Below are 19,442 nucleotides of genomic sequence, written 5' to 3'. Positions count from 1 at the left end.
TATATGATGGGGCATATTTTTCTTCATGTTTATCCTGTTTAATATTCTCTGGGCTTCTTGGATGTGCATATCCATGTCTTTTGGGAAGTTCTCTACCATTTTTTTCTTTTTAATACTCTTTCTGCCCTTTTCTCTCTTCTCATTTTGACACTTCCATAATGCATATATTGGTGTGCTTGATAGTGTCCCAGAGATGGTATTTTAGTTTGCTACATGCTGATAGAATGCCATATACCAGAAATGGGTTGGCTTTTTTTTTTTATGGCTTGACTTTTATAAAGGGAATTTATTAAATTACACGTTCACAGCTATAAGGCCATAAAAATATTCAAACTAAGGTATCCAGGGAAAGATGCCTTGACTCCAGAAAGGCCAATATCTGTCTCTTTTGAGTAGGCACGTGGTTGATATCTGCTAGTCCTTATTCCCAGTTCTGTTGCTTCCAGCTTCTGATGCCGGTGCTTTCCTCTCTAATATCTATGGGCTTTCATTTAGTTCCTCTGGGACACAACTCTGGGTTCTGGCTTGCTTAACATTTCATGAGAAGACACATGGCAACATCTGCTGGGCCCTCCATCTCCAAACATCCAGGTCTAGGTGTCTCTCTCTCTCTATGTTGGCACTCCAGGCATCTCCAAATGTCTGTGTCTCTGTTGGCTCTGAAGCAACTATGTTTTCTTCAAAATGTCTACCCTTTTAAAGGACTCTAGTAAACTAATCAAGACCTACCTTGAATGGACAGAGTCACAACTCCATCTAATCAAAAGATCACACATTTGGGTGTGCCACATCTCTGTGGAAACAATCTAATCAAAAAGTTATATGGAGGGTGCAAGGGTAATTCAGTGGTAGAAGTTCAGTGGTAGAAGTTCAGTGGTAGAGTTCCAGTGGTAGAATTCTCACCTGCCATGCAGGAGACCTGGGTTTAATTCCTGGCCCATGCATTCTTCCCCCTCTCCCCTCAAAAATTTTTCAACAAATGGTGCTGCAATAACAGGATAGTCACATGGAAAAAGAATGAAATGTGACCCCCACCATACAGTATACAAAAGAAAAAAAAAAATGACACCACAAATTGAGTGGGTCAGTTTCCATGGAAACAGTGTAATCAAAAGTTCCACCCTAAACAATATTCAATCAAGATTAAGGAACATAACTTTTCTGGGGGACATAATTTCAGGTAGCTTGGGCTTTTTTTGGTTTTAATAATTCTTTCTTTTTACTGCTTCTACAGCTTGACTCATTTCAGGTGTCTTGTTTTCAAGTTCACTGACTCTTCTGCCAACTCCAATCTGCTCTTGAACCCCTCCTGGGCAATTTTCATTTCAGTTATTGTGGTCTTCAAATCCAATGGTTCTGTTTGTTTCCTTTTAAAATTTCTGTCTCTTTATTGAGATTCTTATATTGTTCATTTATCATTTTCCTATTATCCTGTAGTTTTTTTTTTTTCTCTTTTTGTTTACATCCTTGAGTAATTGAGGATTTTCCTTTTTTAAGTCTCTGTCTAATATGTCCAAAGTCTGGTCTTCTTCACTGATGGTTTTTGGATTTTTGTCTTGTTTCTTTGGATGGACCATCATTTCTAGTTTTATTGTTTATCATGCAATATTTTGTTATACACTATACAGTTGAATATTTTAAAATGCTACCTCTGGGATTTATTCCCTGAGATGTCTGTTTCTTGATTTTTTAACCAGCTGGTAATAAGACAGAAATTTTCCTGAGCTTGAGCCCTCCTCCCAGGAAAGTCTGCCCAAGATGAACGCAGTGAGCAGGGTTTTCCTTGTCTTTCTGAGCCTCTGTCTTGTCCTGGGTTTTCGCTTGCTAGTTGTTTTTGGAGTTCCCCTGTTTACAGAAGTTCGGTTGTCCCCTCTGTTTCCCAGGAGACAGACTTCCCACTCCCAGGTGTCTGAAGCCACCTCTCTATATTTTTTAAACTCCTTCATCTTGTCAATCTGCTTTTGCCTGAAAGGCAAATTCTGGGAGGAGGGCATACCAGAGAAGACTTTCACTAGTCACTCTTTCCCAGCCAAACCAGGGCCAGGAAACTACAAAAGGGGCTCAGACGTTTCTAACGTACCTTGGGGAGGGTATCAGGAAAGCAGTCAAGAGTTTCTCTGACATCTCCCCGTAGCTGAGCTTTCCCAGCCTGCCCAGCTAATGCAGCTCTGAACGGACCCCTGCATCCCTGAGGAAGTGCAGCATCTTTCGGTTTTCACCTCCCCCGTCCAGGGAGGGTTGAAATAATGGCTTCCCTAGAGCCAGACCCCCAGTGATTTGAATTCGCTAATCAAACACGATGATCAGTGATTGGGCATGCACCCCCCCCCCCATCTTGGGGACGAGTTTTTTTAATGTACTTCTCTGTCACCAGCAAGTTAGCCATGTGCTAGGTCCCTCAAGGGCCTGCTTTAAGAGTGAGGATGGGCGCCAGTGACTACAACACTGCAGATTTAAAGAGCAGTTCATTGTTCTTTACTGTAATTTAGCAGCCTCTTCCTGATGCTTTTCTCCTGGTCTCCAGAGTTTCTAAATAGTTATTTCATGCAATTCCTGCCTGTTTAATAGTTGATTTGGTGGAAGGACTGATCCTGGATTTCCCAACTCTACCATTTTACCACAATCCTCTCCCAAGTCAATTAGCTGACTATTCCAGAATATACAACTATTTAGCCATCTGCTACCTCTAATTTATTCTCTTATACCCTGGCCCAATGGCAGTTTGCATGTTCTTGCCTTTCTTTCTATTCATGCTTTCAGGCTCCTCATGTATCAGTGAAGTGCTTTTCCTCATCTAGTTTCTCACTATTATTTCATCAAGATTATTTTACATTTCAGACCTGCTTTAGTAAAGATATTCTCCCATTTTGTTTGTTTTGTAACAGCTTTATTGAGACATAATTCATAAAACATACAATTCACCCATTTAAAATATACAGTACAATAGTTTTTGGTGTATTCACAGTTTGCAAACATTGCCACAATCTATTTTAAAACATTTTCATCTTCCAAAAGGAAACCCGGTATCCTTTAATTATCACCCTGCAATCTCCTTATGCACCCCAGTACCAAGCAACCATCAGTCTACCATGTATCTCTCTAGAATTGCTTACTCTGGACATTACACATCCATGGAATCATATAGCATGCAGTCTTTTCTGAATGGCTTATTTCACTCAGCGTACTGTTTTCAAGGTTCATCCATGTTGTAGTGTGTGACAGTACTTCATTTGTTTGTTTATCTGAATCTGATCTTTATTCAAAATGATGTGCCCAAAGTGATTTTGAGTTTTATGGAATAAACTATTTGAATAGCGGGCTTCTTTTACTCCATTGTAGGTTTCTTTTATGCTGACTTCTTGGTATCTGCAGCCTTCTTACCCTACAGCTTCTGGTTCTCTGGCTTCTTCACACAAACAGCCTTCTTTCCTTTCTTCCCCACAGCAGCTTCTTGGTGGAACTCCTTTCTCATCTGATTTGGCCTCTAGTGCTGCAGCAGCTTTATGGACCCTGAGTTTGTGACTCCTGGCCTGGTGAAGAATGGTGTTTCGGCACTTAGTCTTTGCCTGTGGATTAAGTTTCAACATGGTGCTCAGGTTTTTCAGTGGATTCTTCTTTAGGACTCTGCGATGAATCTTATGTGGTGCTCAGAGGGCTCTTTGGATCTCTGGGCTTTTCAAGACTCTGGTAAGGTCTGTATTCATGACCTTGTGCATGGAAAGGTTGCAGTCACTCTTGAGGGAGGCAGCATTACACCAAGTGCCATATATATCATCTAACTTGTGGCAAGCACTTTCAGTCCAAATGCAGAAACACCCCACATGCCCACCAGGAGCAAGATTCAAAATGTTCATCTTGCTTAAATTAAGCAGAGTAATTCCAGGGATGTTTCTGAAAGCCTTGATGATGCACAACCCCCTGTGTTGTACGCGATGATGGTTTCTCATTTTGCCCTTGCCAAAGCTCATATGCTGAGATACATAGACCTTTTTGACGTCATTCCACAGTTCAAGTTTTTTAGGAAGCAAAACAGGAGAATTCAAGATGGTAGCTTAGTGAAGTGTGAGATTTAGTTCATCATCCAGAGCAGCTAGTAAATAGCGAGGAACAGTACAGAACAACTGCTGGGGCCACGTCAGTGACCGGACACACAGCGTACCCCAGTCTTGACCAGCTGGACTGGCTGTGAGCCTCCCCAGAACCGTGAGTTCCCCAAGCCACAGCAGGCCATGCCCCTCCCCCACAGGCTGCTTCCCAGAGGGGAAAGGAAAGGGACTTTACCAGCAGCAGGGGCTGAGCGCAACCAAGCTCCAATTGTGGGATTAATTAACAATTTTTGACTACTAAAAATAGGCCCCTGACTCAGCTGAACCTCGAGTAAAAGTTGAAGTTGCTGGGTTTTGCCCTGTTGCAGAGGGGGCAAGGCTGATGGAAAAAGAAAAAAAAACAGAGGTTTTTTTGGATCGGACAGCACAAAATACTTGAAAGGGTCTGGGCCCTGAAGGAAAGGAGGGGGCACATAGGACCTGGAGATACACAGAGCAACGTACCAACTTAAGCTCTTGATTGGGAAACCCGAGGAATGGGGGCCGTGCACTGAAAAGGATTTTTTTTTCTTGAGCTTTATTTCTACAGCTTGACTAATCTTTGGATACAGCTGCAAGGCTTCTCAGGCTCCACTGCCCCAGGTAAGGGCAGAATTAAACTTGTCTGAGTGTTTGTCTGGAGCCTCTGCCTTCCCCAGGAGAAGGGTGGATCCCACCTTAGGTGGAATCCCTCCCTCAAGGAGTTCAGACCCCAGGATCTGGAAAAGTGAAGCGATTAAAGCCAGCCTACAACCTCTCCTCTGTCTCCACCACGCCCTCAGCAGGAAGAGTCTGCTGAAGGTAAAGGTACCGCATCACCTTATGCTGGTGGGACCTGCACACAGAAGCACCACATACTGGACAGGATATAGAGTCCAGAGACTTCATAGTAAAGTCTTTCAATCTGCTGGGTCTCACCCTCAGGGAAAACTGATGCAGGTGACTCTTTCCTCCTGACAGGAGGCCAGTTTGGTCTGGGAAAATCTGGCTGGGGTCTATAATACCTATGGAGACCGTCCTAAGGGGGGAAAAAACGCACCATACAGGCAGGGCAAGAAACAAGATAACAAGAGCTGAAAATTTCTGATCTGTTAAACAAAACCTAAGCTAGAGGTCTAGAATAAGCTGAGCTGAACGTCAGAGAACAGGTAGACAACAAAGTCATCCAGCAAGAAGATCCTAGGTCTCACCCCAGCCTCGAACTCGGGAAATTCAAGCCGCAGCTCTGCCGGTGGCCCAGGACTCGGCAGTGGTCTGATCACCTGCTGACACATGACAACAGGCATTGGGCTGTCTTGTGTTTTTGCACCAGTTGGTGTAAACAAAGTTCACAATATCTGTTCTAATGGGAGCCTTGACTACGGCAGGCACAGTAACATTTTTGCCAGGTGATTCCCCCTTTTGGGAGTACACGGATATTAATGGATGAGCGCATGCCATGGTGGGGAGAGGAGAGACCGAGCTCCTCTCAACCCAGAGGTTCCCACAGGAGAAAACTTCATTAGTTTTTAATAATTCATTGTATGTATATACCACATTTTGTTTATCCAACCATCATTCGATGGACATTTGGGTTGTTTTCACCTTTTGGGTAATGTTGCTTTGAATATTCATTTTTGTGTAAACATTTGTTTCCATTGTTTCTTTTGGGTATATAGGAGGAGTAGAATTCCAGGGTCAAGACTAACTTTAATTTTTGAGGAACTTCCAGTCTGTTTTCCAGTCTCCTCATTTTTTTGCATGCATATCCCCTTTTCATTCATCTATTTATAAAAATGTATTCATTTCTGACTTGGCTCTTTTCTGCCATTCTTGGTACCTACCAGGCTTTTTCAACCTCTCCCATTTCGAAGTAGAGTACATTATGCACTAGTAATAATTTTTCCCCCCTGGATAATACAGTAGACCTGTAATCCAGATATGGCAGTTAAAATACTGCCATTTATTACTACCAATAAGCTATTTCTTGACTTTTGCATGAACTGTACTAGACACTTCATATCCATTATATCTTTTCATTGAAATAATGCTGAATAGTGGATACAGTTAGCCCAAGTTTCAAAATATATTTAATTATATATTCCTCAATGTTTTCTTCATTATTTAATAGAATTTTTTAGGTTAATGCCAAAAATGACAAGTATAGCTATAAATAAATTTCTTCCCTTAATGCATTTCATCAGGTTACTTATTTTTAAAACCTGATTTATTCATCACAACTCACTTCCAGTTTCTCACATCTAAAATCTATGGAATTTTTATTTATGAATTCCACAGACTTCTACTTAAATTAATAAGAATTTCATATCTTAATCATAATTTAGAAAAATTATCAGAGTTAATTTCTTGATGCTGTCACTAAACAAATATGTGAAATCATGCATATAACGAGTGGCCATTTACAGCTATTTTTTCTATTCCTTCAGGAAAATTCGTGTAGAGCCTTTGACCACTATCCTCAATTCACCATCTTGTTTTGCTATTTAGAGCTCAGGGGTTTCCAATGCAAGCATCGTTTTTCTCATACACACGTATTTCTCCTTACCCTTTCCTCTCTTGCCTTTTGAAGTTAGTCTAGGAATACACAGAAACTTTAACTGGACTTATTTACTTTTCTAACTTTTATCTTTAAATTTCTTCCTTCTCCTCAAGCCTACTTAAAATTTAGGTCTAAGAGTCACCCCCAAGAGAGCCTCTTTTGTTGCTCAGATGTGGCCTCTCTCTCCAGCCAACACAACAAGCAAACTCACCACCCTCCCCCTGTCTATGTGGGACATGACTCCTGGGGGTGTGGACCTTCTGGCAACATGGGACAGAAATCTTAGAATGAGCTGAGACTCAGCATCAAAAGATTGAGAAAACCTTCTCAACCAAAAGGGGGAAGAGTGAAATGAGACAAACTGTCAATGGCTAAGAGATTCCAAACAGAATTGAGAGGTTATCCTGGAGGTTATTCTTACGCATTAAGTAGATATCACCTTGTTATCCAAGATGTAATGGAGAGGCTGAAGGGAACTGCCTGAAAATGTAGAGCTGTGTTCCAGTAGCCATGTTTCTTGAAGATGATTGTATAACGATATAGCTTTCACAATGTGACTGTGTGATTGTGAAAACCTTGTGTCTGATGCTCCTTTTATCTACCTTGTCAACAGAGGAGTAGAACATATGGAATAAAAATAAATAATAGGGGGAACAAATGTTAAAATAAATTTAGTTTGAAATGGTAGTGATCAATGAAAGTGAAGGGTAAGGGGTATGGTATGTATAAATTTTTTTTCGGTTTTTATTTTATTTCTTTTTCTGAATGGATGCAAATGTTCCAAGAAATTATCATGATGATGAATATGCAACTATGTGATGATATTGTGAATTACTGATTATATATGTAGAATGGAATGATCAAAATAAGAATGAAAAAAAAATACTAAGAGTTATAAAATACATTCTTTTTTTAAAAATAAAAAAATAAATTTCTTCCTTTCCCACTTTCCCAGTTACACAGGAAAATGTCTCTTTGTTTCATTTGTGAAACAAAAAAATAGTGTCTAATGAGCATAAAAGTAGAGTCAGAAGAAAATAATGTCAGTTTTATATCTGATTATAAATTAATCATTGTTAACTTAAACTTACACATTAAAATTTGAGAAAATTGTCACAACCCACCACCAAGACCTAATCAGTGCTAATATTTTGGTGTACTTCCCGTCACAGTTGTAATCATCTTGCAGGTAGGATGTTGTATCTTGCTTTCCCTCTACAGATGTGAATTTTGATATCGATTGCTGAATTTTAGGAAATGATACTTTTAAAATAAAAAGACATGAAAATGAAACTCGGTTATTGTTTTCCAAAGTCCAGGAAAGTTCTTGGGAGTGTCCTTAAATCCCTATAAATACTTTAATATTCCTAAACTTTTTTTTAATGATGTTTTAGTGGACTAGTAGTTACTGTGAATCTGGTACAATAGCTTAATGCAGTTTAAGTTGTTATTAGTTAAAACACACCTGTCAAAACAAGGGAAGGTGTTAGTCCCACCCTATGTACTGCGGGACTCTGTTTGCCTGTGGGGCTGCGGGGCTGGAGAGGGTGGGGAGCAGGTCCAAGGAGCCGTGCTAGATGCCACATATCAAGGGCATTGACCAACAGTAAATTAAGTGCAGCCAGGTGAAGTAGAGGAACTGACATTTAAAGGAGGGATGTGATCTTTATCTTCAGATGGACCAGTTAACAGACTTGCACTGACAGGTCAATGTTTTAAATAAGGGGTTTACAATGAAATATAAAAAGAGTTTTCGGGCGGGCCGCGGTGGCTCAGCGGGCAAAGTGCTTGCCTGCTATGCCGGAGGACCTCGGTTCGATTCCCGGCCCCAGCCCATGTAACAAAAACGGAAAAACAAAATACAATAAAGCAAGAAAATGTTTGGAGATGTTTCCCTTTCTTCCTTCTATCCTTCCTTCCTTCTCTCTGTCTTTCCTTTAAAAAAAAAAAAAAAAAAAAAAAAAAGTTTTCTAGGAGAGCTGTTATGATAGTGCATTCCTTGACACTGGACTTTTAGAAGGAGAATTTACATTCCTCCTTGTCAAAGATTTTGTGATATGGTTCTTCAATTCTTTTATCCATTCATTGGACAAATATGTAGCAGACATCGGGAATACAATGGTGAGCAATCCATCAAAGGGTCTACCATGATAGGCTTACATTCTGCCTGTGGAAAGATACTAAAACAAAATAATCACAGATAATAGATAAGCAGTGAGGACAGAAGAGTATCAAGTCTGGTACCGTAGAGAACAGCAGACAGGGATTCCTCCTGAGCCTTATGCAGAGCCCTGCCTCTCTTCTGCCCTTCAAACTTGCTTATGTAACTGCTCACTGATTAGATGTCTCAGAGACTTCTCAAACCCAATTAATTCAAAAGTGAGCTCCGCCTCATTATCTAAAACCTGCTTTGCAACCCATGATCTCTCAGTAAACAGCTCTACTATCTTATCCTGTTACTTAAGATGTTAATCTTCTAAGTCTCTTACTAAACCACCGTTCTTCAGCCATGATTACCATGCCAGCCGGGGACCCTGCTGGCAGCACTGCATAGCAAAGCTCTTAGCACTGGACGCTGGGTCGGCTTGTCTAGGTTGGAATTTGGCTGTCACTTAGAACCTGGGTGAACTTGGGCAAGTCATTTGTCCTTTTTGTGCCCTGTTTCTGTACCTGCAAAATGGGAATATAATACCTTTCTCATTGGGTAGTTTGTGGATTAAATGAGTTAATATATGTAAAGGGCTTGGGAATAATGCCTGACCTTAGAGAAAACAATTTAAAAGTGTCTGCTCATGTATTTTCCATGTAGAAACAAAATGGGCACTAAATTAAAATCTTATGACCGATTGAAAACTCTTCAGTTGGTTTTCCAAACATAATCGCCAATTCCTTAAAGTGTCTTTTAAGGACCTGCATAATGTGGCCCCACAACTTCACCTCCTCATTTTATGTCATGCTAGGGGCATGGCCTTAGGGTAGTACCAGTTACTATTAAATGAAGATTATAGTTCCTACTTCATGGAGACGCTGCAGGATTGAACAAATGCATGTCAAATGCATTATATTCACTGAGTAAATGCTCAATAAGTATTAGCTATAAAATAATAATTATTACTTCCCTCTTGTGCTAGCTATATTGGACTTCTTTCATCAGATCAAATGTACTATGTACTTTCCTTCCTGAGGATGTTTGAATTTCTAGCTAATTTGTAATCCTCCTTCATGTTTTAATCTGGTTACATTCTCATACAAATGTTGCAATATTAACTTGAATCATTGACATATACTAAAAACTATCACCTTTTCCTCCCTCTATAATGAATTTGTACAGTATTGGTTCCTCAAATTTGAAACAATTAGCTCGTTGTTGGTCATTGTAGCCATGAGTTCGTATGAAAGTGTAAATGAGCTGCTTCAAACCACTCCTACTTCTGTTACTCTCTGTCCTGCAGCTGGGGGGGAAATCTGGGAAAGGAGATAACATAGATAATGGTAGAATTTTCCATTACAGAGAGCAACTGCAAGTACTAAAATTAACGTGTGCTGAACTCCAGTAGCCTACTGAGGACCTGTGGAGTACAGAGCAGAACAGGACTTGAAAAATAGGTGAGATTCTGTTTTTAAAAAGATAAGGAAAGCATGGGTCTTCAAAAATTAAAACAAAAAATGTACTAGGCCACTTTAACCTCATTCATTTTTTTCTTGTTTTTCTGGCATAATGCTCAGACTGGTTTTTTTCTTTTTTTAATTCTCTCTCATGTCTATAAAAAATATATATACCATAGCTGGATTCTTTTGGGGACTAACTTAATTTATGTCTAATGAATACTGGATGGGAACTTTGTGCAGAGAGGCTGTTCTGAGAAATTCAAGCCTAAATGATGGTTGGGTACCTTCTGAGAAAGTGGCTGCCCTGGGAACAAGTGCTTCTAGATGCATCGTTGGCAAAAATAGCCAGCTTATAAAAATGTTCTTCCCCACAGAGGCAGTTATTTTTATGTAATGGAGATTACATTAATGCCCAAATTCAGTTCCTGGCTTAGAAATGGGGGCACCATAGTTATTTAAAAAACAGCAATCTGTTGAGTAGAGCTTTCACTCATTGGAAATACTAAAAGATGAAAGATTAGAATGAGGGCTGGAGAGTTGATGACAAAGGTAAAGGACATGTTCAGAAACCTATTTATCTTTACTTAGGAAATATGTCTTCAGTTGATCTCCATCAATGCTCAAAGAGAATCTTCTTACGGCTTTGTTCTAGCTCACTCGCTGCCAGAATGCAAAATACCAGAAACAAAATGGCTTTTAAAAAGGGAAATAAGTTGCTAGTTTACAGTTCTAAGGCCAAGAAAATGTCCCAATTAAACAAGTCTATAGAAATGTCCAATCTAAGGCATCCAGGGAAAGATACCTTGGTTCAAGAAGGCCGATGAAGTTCAGGGTTTCTCTCTCAACTGAGAAGACACATGACGAACACAGTTAGGGCTTCTCTCATGGCTGGAAGGGCACATGGTGAGCACAGTGTCATCTGCTAGCTTTCTCTCCTGGCTTCGTGTTTCATGAAGGAGGCAGTTTCCTTCTTCATCTCCAAAGGCCACTGGCTGGTGGACTCTCTGCTTTGTGGTGCTGCAGCATTCACCGTTCTCTCAGAATCTCCTTCATTCTCCAAAATGTTTCCTCTTTTACAGGACTCCAGTAAATCAATCAAGACCCACACAAATGGGTGGAGACACGCCTCTACCTAAACCAGTTTAACAACCACTCTTGATTAAATCACACCTCCAGGGAGATGATCTAATTACAGTTTCAAACGTAGTGCCGAATAGGGATTAGAAGAAGTGGCTGCCTTTACAAAATGGGATTAGGATTAAAACATGGCTTTTCTAAGGTACATACATCATTTCAAACCAGCACAGGCTTCATAGCTGTTTTGTTTTGTATGATTTTTTTTAATTTGTATTTATTTTATTTATTTTTTAAATACAAAAAAAACCCGCAAACATTTGTAACTTATGATCACTCTGTTCTACATATATAATCAGTAATTCACAATATCATCACATAGTTGCATATTCATCATCACGATTATTTCTTGGAACATTTGCGTCTAGTCAGAAAAAGAAATAAAACGAAAACAGAAAAAAAATTATACATACCATACCCCTTACCCCTCCCTTTCATTGGTCACTAGCATTTCAAACTAAATTTATTTTAACATTTGTTCCCCTTATTATTTATTTTTATTCCATATGTTCTACTCGTCTGTTGACAAGGTAGATAAAAGGAGCATCAGACACAAGGTTTTCACAATCACACAGTCACATTGTGAAAGCTATATCATTACACAATCATCTTCAAGAAACATGGCCACTGGAACACAGCTCTACATTTCCAGGCAGTGACCTCCAGCCTTAAATTACCATCTAATTCTCCTTTAGATATTTAGTTTGCTAATGCAATCCAGATTTTAGATTTGAAGTTTGTCATGTCTTGAAATATCAGTCACTACACTTTTTTTTCGCTACACTTTTTTTTAGGGATATAAAAGTATATCAGTAATTATAATTAAACCTAGGCAATTCCATAACTTCAACCATACTTTCAAAAGATAATAGTACTAGTAATAATAATAAAAGAAGCTATTTTCCAATCGTATGACAAGACTGTGATGTAGATATAATTCTGGGACTCCACTTTCCAACTTGTATTAGCCGTTTCCCCATCCCAGCCATCACCAGACTTCAACCCCAGGGAATAAACGTTTGACTGAAAATTGAGTAATGGTGGCACTACCCCCCCGAAACAGGGTGGGCAGACAGGAGGGTGGGAGAGAGAAAGGGGCGGGTAACTGGTAGACGAGGGTGTTGAACAATGGACTAGTTGATGCGCCTGGTACCCAGTGCTCTCGCCCTCCTGCAGGAAGCCCCTCCTGACGAGCAGCCCTCTCTTTTTTTCTGGCTGGAATTCTGAAAGTCATCAAGTTCGATTTGAAGCTGTTTCTTTGATCAGTTAAAGAGTCAGAAACCCAAATAACTGATCATCTTGGACAATTTTGGAAAAACAACCCACTCATTTTCGTAAAAAATACTACAAAAAGCATAGTAGATGGATTATTTGCCATTTTGTAGAAACTATAATGCCCATCCCCCCATGAAAACAAACAAAGGAAGGACAAATACTCCAATTATCTAAGTAACCTATTAGCACTTCACATTTTTTCATGTTAAACTGATATATAATCAACATTTGACAGGTACTTTCTGTGTTTGGAGTAGGAACCCTACCTATTTTTATGTCATTGAGGTGTTATTAATTGTAAAATGAAAAGATCAGGAAAGAACTTGAGGTCTGAGACTTCACATTTAGGCACAGGCAATAATTTGGGTTTTCTGTTTCTTTGTTCAAGATTATTTTAACTCTCCTCAATTAATGTTCTTAATAGGGGATGAAAAGAAAAAGAACGATTATTGAGCACCTAGTATTTTCCAGGGGCTGTGTTTCACATGTGTTACTTCACTTAATTGTGTGAACTCCACTACGATACTATCATTATTTAGTACACGCAATATGTCAGATACTATGCAAGGGAACTTATGTTTCTTCTCTATTTAATCTTCACAGTAATTTTAAAAGAGAAATATTATTGCTATATTAAAAATGAGAGAACTGAGGCTGAAAAAAATTTAAACCATTTGCCCAACTTTCCAGATTTACAAAATTGTAGAGCCAAGAATAAAATTCCTGTCTTTCTGATTATAAGTGCTATGCCCTTTCTAGTCATTGATATTTTAGAACTTTTTTCCCCCCAAGTTCAAAAGTAATTCTTGCTGGAGTGACCAAGAGGGCACTGGGAGTGGAGACTTCTCAGGTACCTGCAATGTTTCTATTTCATTTGGGTGGTTACAAAGAAAGTATTCAGTTTGTGAAAGTTCATTGAGTTGTTCACTTACCATTTGTGAACTTCTCTGTATATATATGATACCTCTATAAAATGTTTGTTTTTTAAAAAAGGGAATTTGTGCTGAATACAGAAAATTTGAAAAATAGACAAACCCAAACGGAAAAAAGTCACCAGTCAGCCTGCTGCTTAAAATGAATGGTTTTGAGTAACCGATTCAGTAGGAGGAAATGGAATTCATTCATTGTAACTTATTCTCATAAAGCAATTTAGGGCAAAACAACTCTAAGGGAAGATCTTCTTTTAAAAAGAGAAATGTTATTTTTTTAATTATAAAATAAATATTGGGGTGCAAGGGTGATTCAGTGGTGGAATTCTCACCTGCTGTGCAGGAGACCCAGGTTCGATTCTCTGCCCAAGCACTTCGCCCCACTCACCCAAAAAAAAAAAAAAACCGTCAACAAATGGTGTTGCGATAACAGGATAGTCACATAGGAAAAGAATGAAATGTGACACCATACAGCATACAAAAATAAAGAAAAAGGAAAAGAGGTACTGCCTTTTTAATGGAAATTTTTGGGAAAAAGAAAAGTAAGTTTCGTTATACTTCCACCTATGTCAGTGTGAAACTATTATGTATCCCAGAAAAGCCATGTTTTAATCCTGATCCAATCTTGTGGGTCCAGACATTGTTTCAGGTGGAAACCTTTAATTGGCTTGTTTCCATGGAGACCGACCCACCCAATTGTAGGTGTAAACTTTTGATTAGATGGAGATGTTAACTCTGCCTATTCAAGGTGGATCTTGGTTAGTTTACTAGAGTCCTTTAAAAGGGAAAATATTTTGGAGAAACCTCACATGCAGATGCTTGGAGAACAGTTGCTTCAAAACTGACAGATACACAGATGTTTTGAGATGCTTGGACTGCCGACAGAGAGAGCAGATGCCTAGGCACATGCAGAGCCCAGCAGACATTGCCATGTGCCTTCCCATGAAATGCCAAACAAGCCAGAACCCAGAGTTGTGTCCCAGAGGAGCTAAGTGAAGGCCCACAGGTGCCCAGAGAGGAAACCACTGGCATCAGAAGCCGGAAGCCACAGAACTGGTAACAAGGACCAGCAGATACCAGCCACGTGTCTTCCCACATGACAGACATCAGCCGTTCTTGAATCAAAGTACATGCTCCTGGATGCCTTAGTTTAGACATTTTTCTGGCCTTAGAACTGTAAACTTGTAATAAATTTCTTTAATAAAGGCCATTCCATTTCTGGTATATTGCATTCTGGCATCTTTTGCAAACCAAAACACCACCTTAACATAGTCACTTAATATTTTGATGTATTCAAGTGATGATCTCTTGAATAAGGAAATGCTCATGATAATATAGATCAGAAGTACTAGTTTGTGTGTAAATAACCCTTGAAAAATAGAAAGAGCTAATAGTATTGCGAGCAAAAATGACAATAAACTATGGATTAAAATAGTGATTTTTGTGTATTTGTGATAGTTCAGGATGTCTATACATTTAATTATGTTTTATAGTCTCTTATGAATAGATTTAAAGGAAAGGAGTTATCTGTTGTGTCTTTTATCTATTAGAGAAAAAATAGTATTTAGTGTATAAAACGTATAAGATTAAATTTACTTACTTTTTAAAAACATGTACTAAAATTTTACTTAAATCACTCAGATAACAAAACATAATTTTCCCCTTGGTACTTTAGATCTATGGAGTCTGAGAGGAGGCAATGAGTTAATGAAAAGAATGGCAGTCGAGAAATCTGGCCTCAAGTTTTGACTGTGCTGCTTACTAACGGCCTCATTGCAGACACGTCTTAACTTTTCTGGGCTTCTGTTTTTTGAGTTATAAAAAGAGAAGATTGGGCTCTATATCAAAGGATACTAAAAGCCAAATTAATTTATGACACGGGGAATTTGGCCAGGTCTGGATCAACTTTTTTTCATTAAAAAAAGGGATGATTTCATAAAGCAGAAACATACAGTAACTGTGAGAAGCAAGCTCTTTTGGCATCCAGAGTAGATGCAATGTGTTTCCTGTCCTTTCCACAAGTATTCATGGGAACAGAGGGTGAGAGGACAGGAGCAGAATGTCCTCCTGACACATGACATTCACCAGCCTATATATTTAAATTTTTTTCATGGTTGCCAGATATCTGATGTCCCAGAATTTCAACCCACAAAACAAAAGAATTACAAATACCTTGTTTGGGTTACAAAATAAGAACTGAAATTCATTTTCATTTGTTAATTTTTTCAGGCACTTTCCTTTCCTATCACTGTAGTGTGAATTTATAGTGACAATATCAAAGACGTTAGAGAAAGAAAACATTTATGGAAAACATTTGGAAAGAACAAAATTTGATATGCCTTTGGTAGGCTAGTACTGTTGCCAGTTTGGAAGTGAACCATGTAAGAAGCAAAACAGGACAAACTGGAACTGAGAAGTTAGGATTTAATAAATGTTTATGACCATGGAATATATATATTTTTTAACTTATAGTGTATTGGAATATCAGAAGGAAACACATGAAATTGTTGAGCTAGCATCAGTTGTTTTGATCTTCGATGATGATTTATAACTATATAGCTTTCATCTTGTGATCTTGTGATTGTAAAAACCTGGTGACTGACCCTCACTTGTACCCTTTATCTGTTACTTTTTTGTAGCATTAGGATCTTATAATCACAAAGGCAGGCCCCTAACTGTTAATAAAGAAACTTGAGTTGCTCAGAACTAACCATTGGCTTGTTCTTGTAATGGTTAGCTTAGTTCTAGCATAGCTCCACTCTTTTACATTTGTAAATTGTTTCTGCTTCTACTTATTACTGAAATGGAAACAACTCTATCTCTCCTTGTTTGAATCCATAAAAACCTTGAACTCCTGAGGCTCAGAGAGACAGATTTTTAGGCTGATAGCTATCAGACCTCCTGCTTTATGCATAGAAGTAAACTCTTTCTGAAATCCTGATGCATGGAATGAGGGCTATTACGGTAGGAAAGGCCAGTGGAAGCCACTGGAACTGACCCTACCTAGCAAAATAGGAAATCAAAAGCAGTATCGGATTCCTGGAGGAGTTGCAGAGATTAGTGCCACTCTTATGGACTTGAAGGATGCAGGGAGGGTGATTCCCACCAAATCCTCATTCAACTCTCTCATTTAGCCTGTGCAGAAAACAGATGGGTCCTGGGGAATGACAGTGGATTATCATAAACTTAACCAGGTGATGCCTCCAATTGCAGCTACTGCTCAATGTAGCATCATTGTTTGAACAAATCAACACATTTCCTGGTGCCTGTAGGCAGCTATCGATCTGGCAAATACTTTTTTCTCAATTGCTATTAGTAAGGACCACCAGGAACAGTTTGCTTTTAGCTGGCAGGGCCATCATTGTAATTTCACTTTTCTACCTCAGGGTAAAACAACTCTCCAGCCCTATGTCATAATCTTATCCTCAGAGAACTTGATCATTTCTCCCTCCCATAAGACATCACACTGGTCCACTGTATGATGATATCATGTTGATTGGACCTAGTGAGCAAGAAGTAGTAACTACTGTAGACTTATTGGTAAGGCATTTGTGTGTCAGAGGATGGGAGATGAATCCAACAAAAATACAGGGGTCTTCCATCTCAGTAAAATTTCTAGGCAAAGGATAAGTTGCTGCATCTGGCCCCATCTACGACCAGAAAAGAGGCACAACACCTAATTTTGGTGACAGTATATTCCTTTTTTGGAAATCTCCGGCCCATTTATTGAGTGACCAGAAAAGAAGCTAATTTTTATTTATTTATTTATTTATTAAAAAATTAAGAAACAAAATAAAACATTAACGTACATAATCAGTAATTCACAATATCATCACTTAGTTGCATATTCATCATTTCTTAGAACATTTGCATTAATTCAGAAAAAGAAATAAAATGAACACAGGAAAGAAAGAAAAAAAAAAGATTATACCTACCATACCCCTTACCCCTCACTTTCATTGATCACTACCATTTCAAACTAAATTTATTTTAACATTTGTTCCCCCTATTATTTATTTTTATTCCATATGTTCTACTCCTCTGTTGACAAGGTAGATAAAAGGAGCATCAGACACAAGGTTTTCACAATCACACAGTCACATTGTGAAAGCTATATCATTATTCAATCATCCTCAAGAAACATGGCTACTGGAACACAGCTCTACATTTTCAGGCAGTTCCCTCCAGCCTCTCCATTACATCTTGACCAACAAGATGATATCTACTTGATGCATAAGAATAACCTCCAGGATAACCTCTCGACTCTGGAATCTCTTAGCCATTGACACTTTGTCTCATTTCACTCTTCCCCCTTTTGGTGGAGAAGGTTTTCTCAATTCCTTGATGCTAAGTCTCAGCTCATTCTAGGGTTTTTCTCAATCCCTTGATGCTGAGTCTCAGCTCATTCCAGGATCTCTGTCCCATGTTGCCAGGAAGGTCCACACCCCTGGGAGTCATGTCCCACATAGAGAGGGACAGGGTGGTGAGACTGCTCGTTGTGTTGGCTGGAGAGAGAGGCCACATCTGAGCAACAAAAGAGGTTCTCTTGGGGGTGACTCTTAGGCCTAAATTTTAAGTAGACTTGACCTATCCTTTGTGGGGTTAAGTTTCAAATGAACAAACCCCAAGACTGGGGGCTCAGCCTATAGCTTTGGTTGTCCACACTGCTTGTGAGAAGATCAAGAATTCAACTTGGGGAAGTTTAATTTCTCCCCGTTCTCACCATTCCCCGAAGGGGGCTTTGCAAATACTTTCCCACTCACTGATCGAATCACTCTGGGATTCATCGGGGCATCACTCTGGGCAAACCAACAAAATCTCATGTCCTACCTGAGATTCCAAGTACTTATGGCATTCAATCAAACTATCTACATAAGTTATATTAGGAAACGCACTAGTCAAAATATAAATTTTGTAACAAATAAACATTTTTTGAAAAACAGCTAATTTTGAATGGGGACCGGAACAAGAGGCTCTGCAACATGTCCAAGCTGCTATGCAAGCTGCTCTGCCACTTGGACCATATGATCCAGCAGATCCAATGGTGATGGAAGTGTCAGTGGCAAATAGGGATTCTGTCTGGTGCCTTTGGCAGGTCCCAATAGGAGAATCACAATGCAGACCATCAGGATTTTGGAGCAAAGCCTTACCATGTGCTGCAGATAACTACTGTCCTTTTGAGAAACAGCTTTTGGCCTTGTACTGGGCTTTAGTAGAGACTGAATGCTTAACCACCAGCCAGCAAGTTACCGTGAGACCTGAGTTGTCTGACCCACCAAGCCATAAAGTTGGGTGCACACAGCAGCACTCTGTCATAAAATGGAAATGGTATATACGAGATAGGGCTCAAGCAGTTCTTGAAGGCACAAGTAAGTTACATGAATTGGCCCAAATACCCATGTTCCCACTCCTGCCACATTACCATCTCTTTCCCAGCCCAGAACTATGGCTTGTTGGGGAGTTCCTTATAATCGGTTGACTGAGGAAGAGAAAACTCGGGCTTAGTTTACAGGTGATTCTGCACAATATGCAGGTACCACCTGACCGTGCACAGCTGCAGCACTGCAGCTCCCTTTCTGGGATGTGTCTGAAGGACAGAGGTGAGGGAGAATCCTCCCTGTGGGCAGAACTTCAAGCAGTGCACCTGGATGTTAATTTTGCTTGGAAGGAGAACTGACCAGAGGTGCGTTGTATGCTGACTCATGGGCTGCTGCTAATCATTTTGCTGGATAGTTAAGAAGAAGCATGATTGGAAAATTGGTCACAAAGAGGTTTGGGGAAGAGGTATGTGGATAGACCTTTCTGTGTGGCCAAAACCATGAAGACATTTGTGTCCCATATCAGTGCTCACCAGAGAGTGACTTTGGCAGA

The 19,442-nt window shown here is 39.4% G+C and overlaps 1 protein-coding gene and 1 pseudogene across 2 annotated transcripts in view; one reads left to right on the top strand and one right to left on the bottom strand.

Annotated features, from left to right (window-relative positions):
• HEATR5B (HEAT repeat containing 5B) overlaps nucleotides 1-19,442 on the top strand; it is a 208,395-nt gene that overhangs the window by 176,072 nt on the left and 12,881 nt on the right. The window contains exon 36 of one of the 2 annotated variants that reach the window (XR_013164177.1): nucleotides 10,136-10,230. Coding sequence is in view for 1 of the 2 variants with exons in the window: in XM_077133986.1 (XP_076990101.1) it covers nucleotides 10,136-10,155 (20 nt within the window). In the remaining variant the exon portion in view is untranslated. Of the gene's footprint in view, nucleotides 1-10,135; nucleotides 10,233-19,442 lie in introns of those variants that run through there. The other variant, XM_077133986.1, reaches the window with a different exon arrangement.
• Nucleotides 3,260-5,948, bottom strand: LOC143661637 (large ribosomal subunit protein uL4 pseudogene; annotated as a pseudogene).

The sequence above is a fragment of the Tamandua tetradactyla genome, chromosome 17, assembly GCF_023851605.1.
Source record: "Tamandua tetradactyla isolate mTamTet1 chromosome 17, mTamTet1.pri, whole genome shotgun sequence".
NCBI lineage: Eukaryota > Metazoa > Chordata > Mammalia > Pilosa > Myrmecophagidae > Tamandua > Tamandua tetradactyla.
This window is presented reverse-complemented; position numbering and strand designations above follow the sequence as displayed.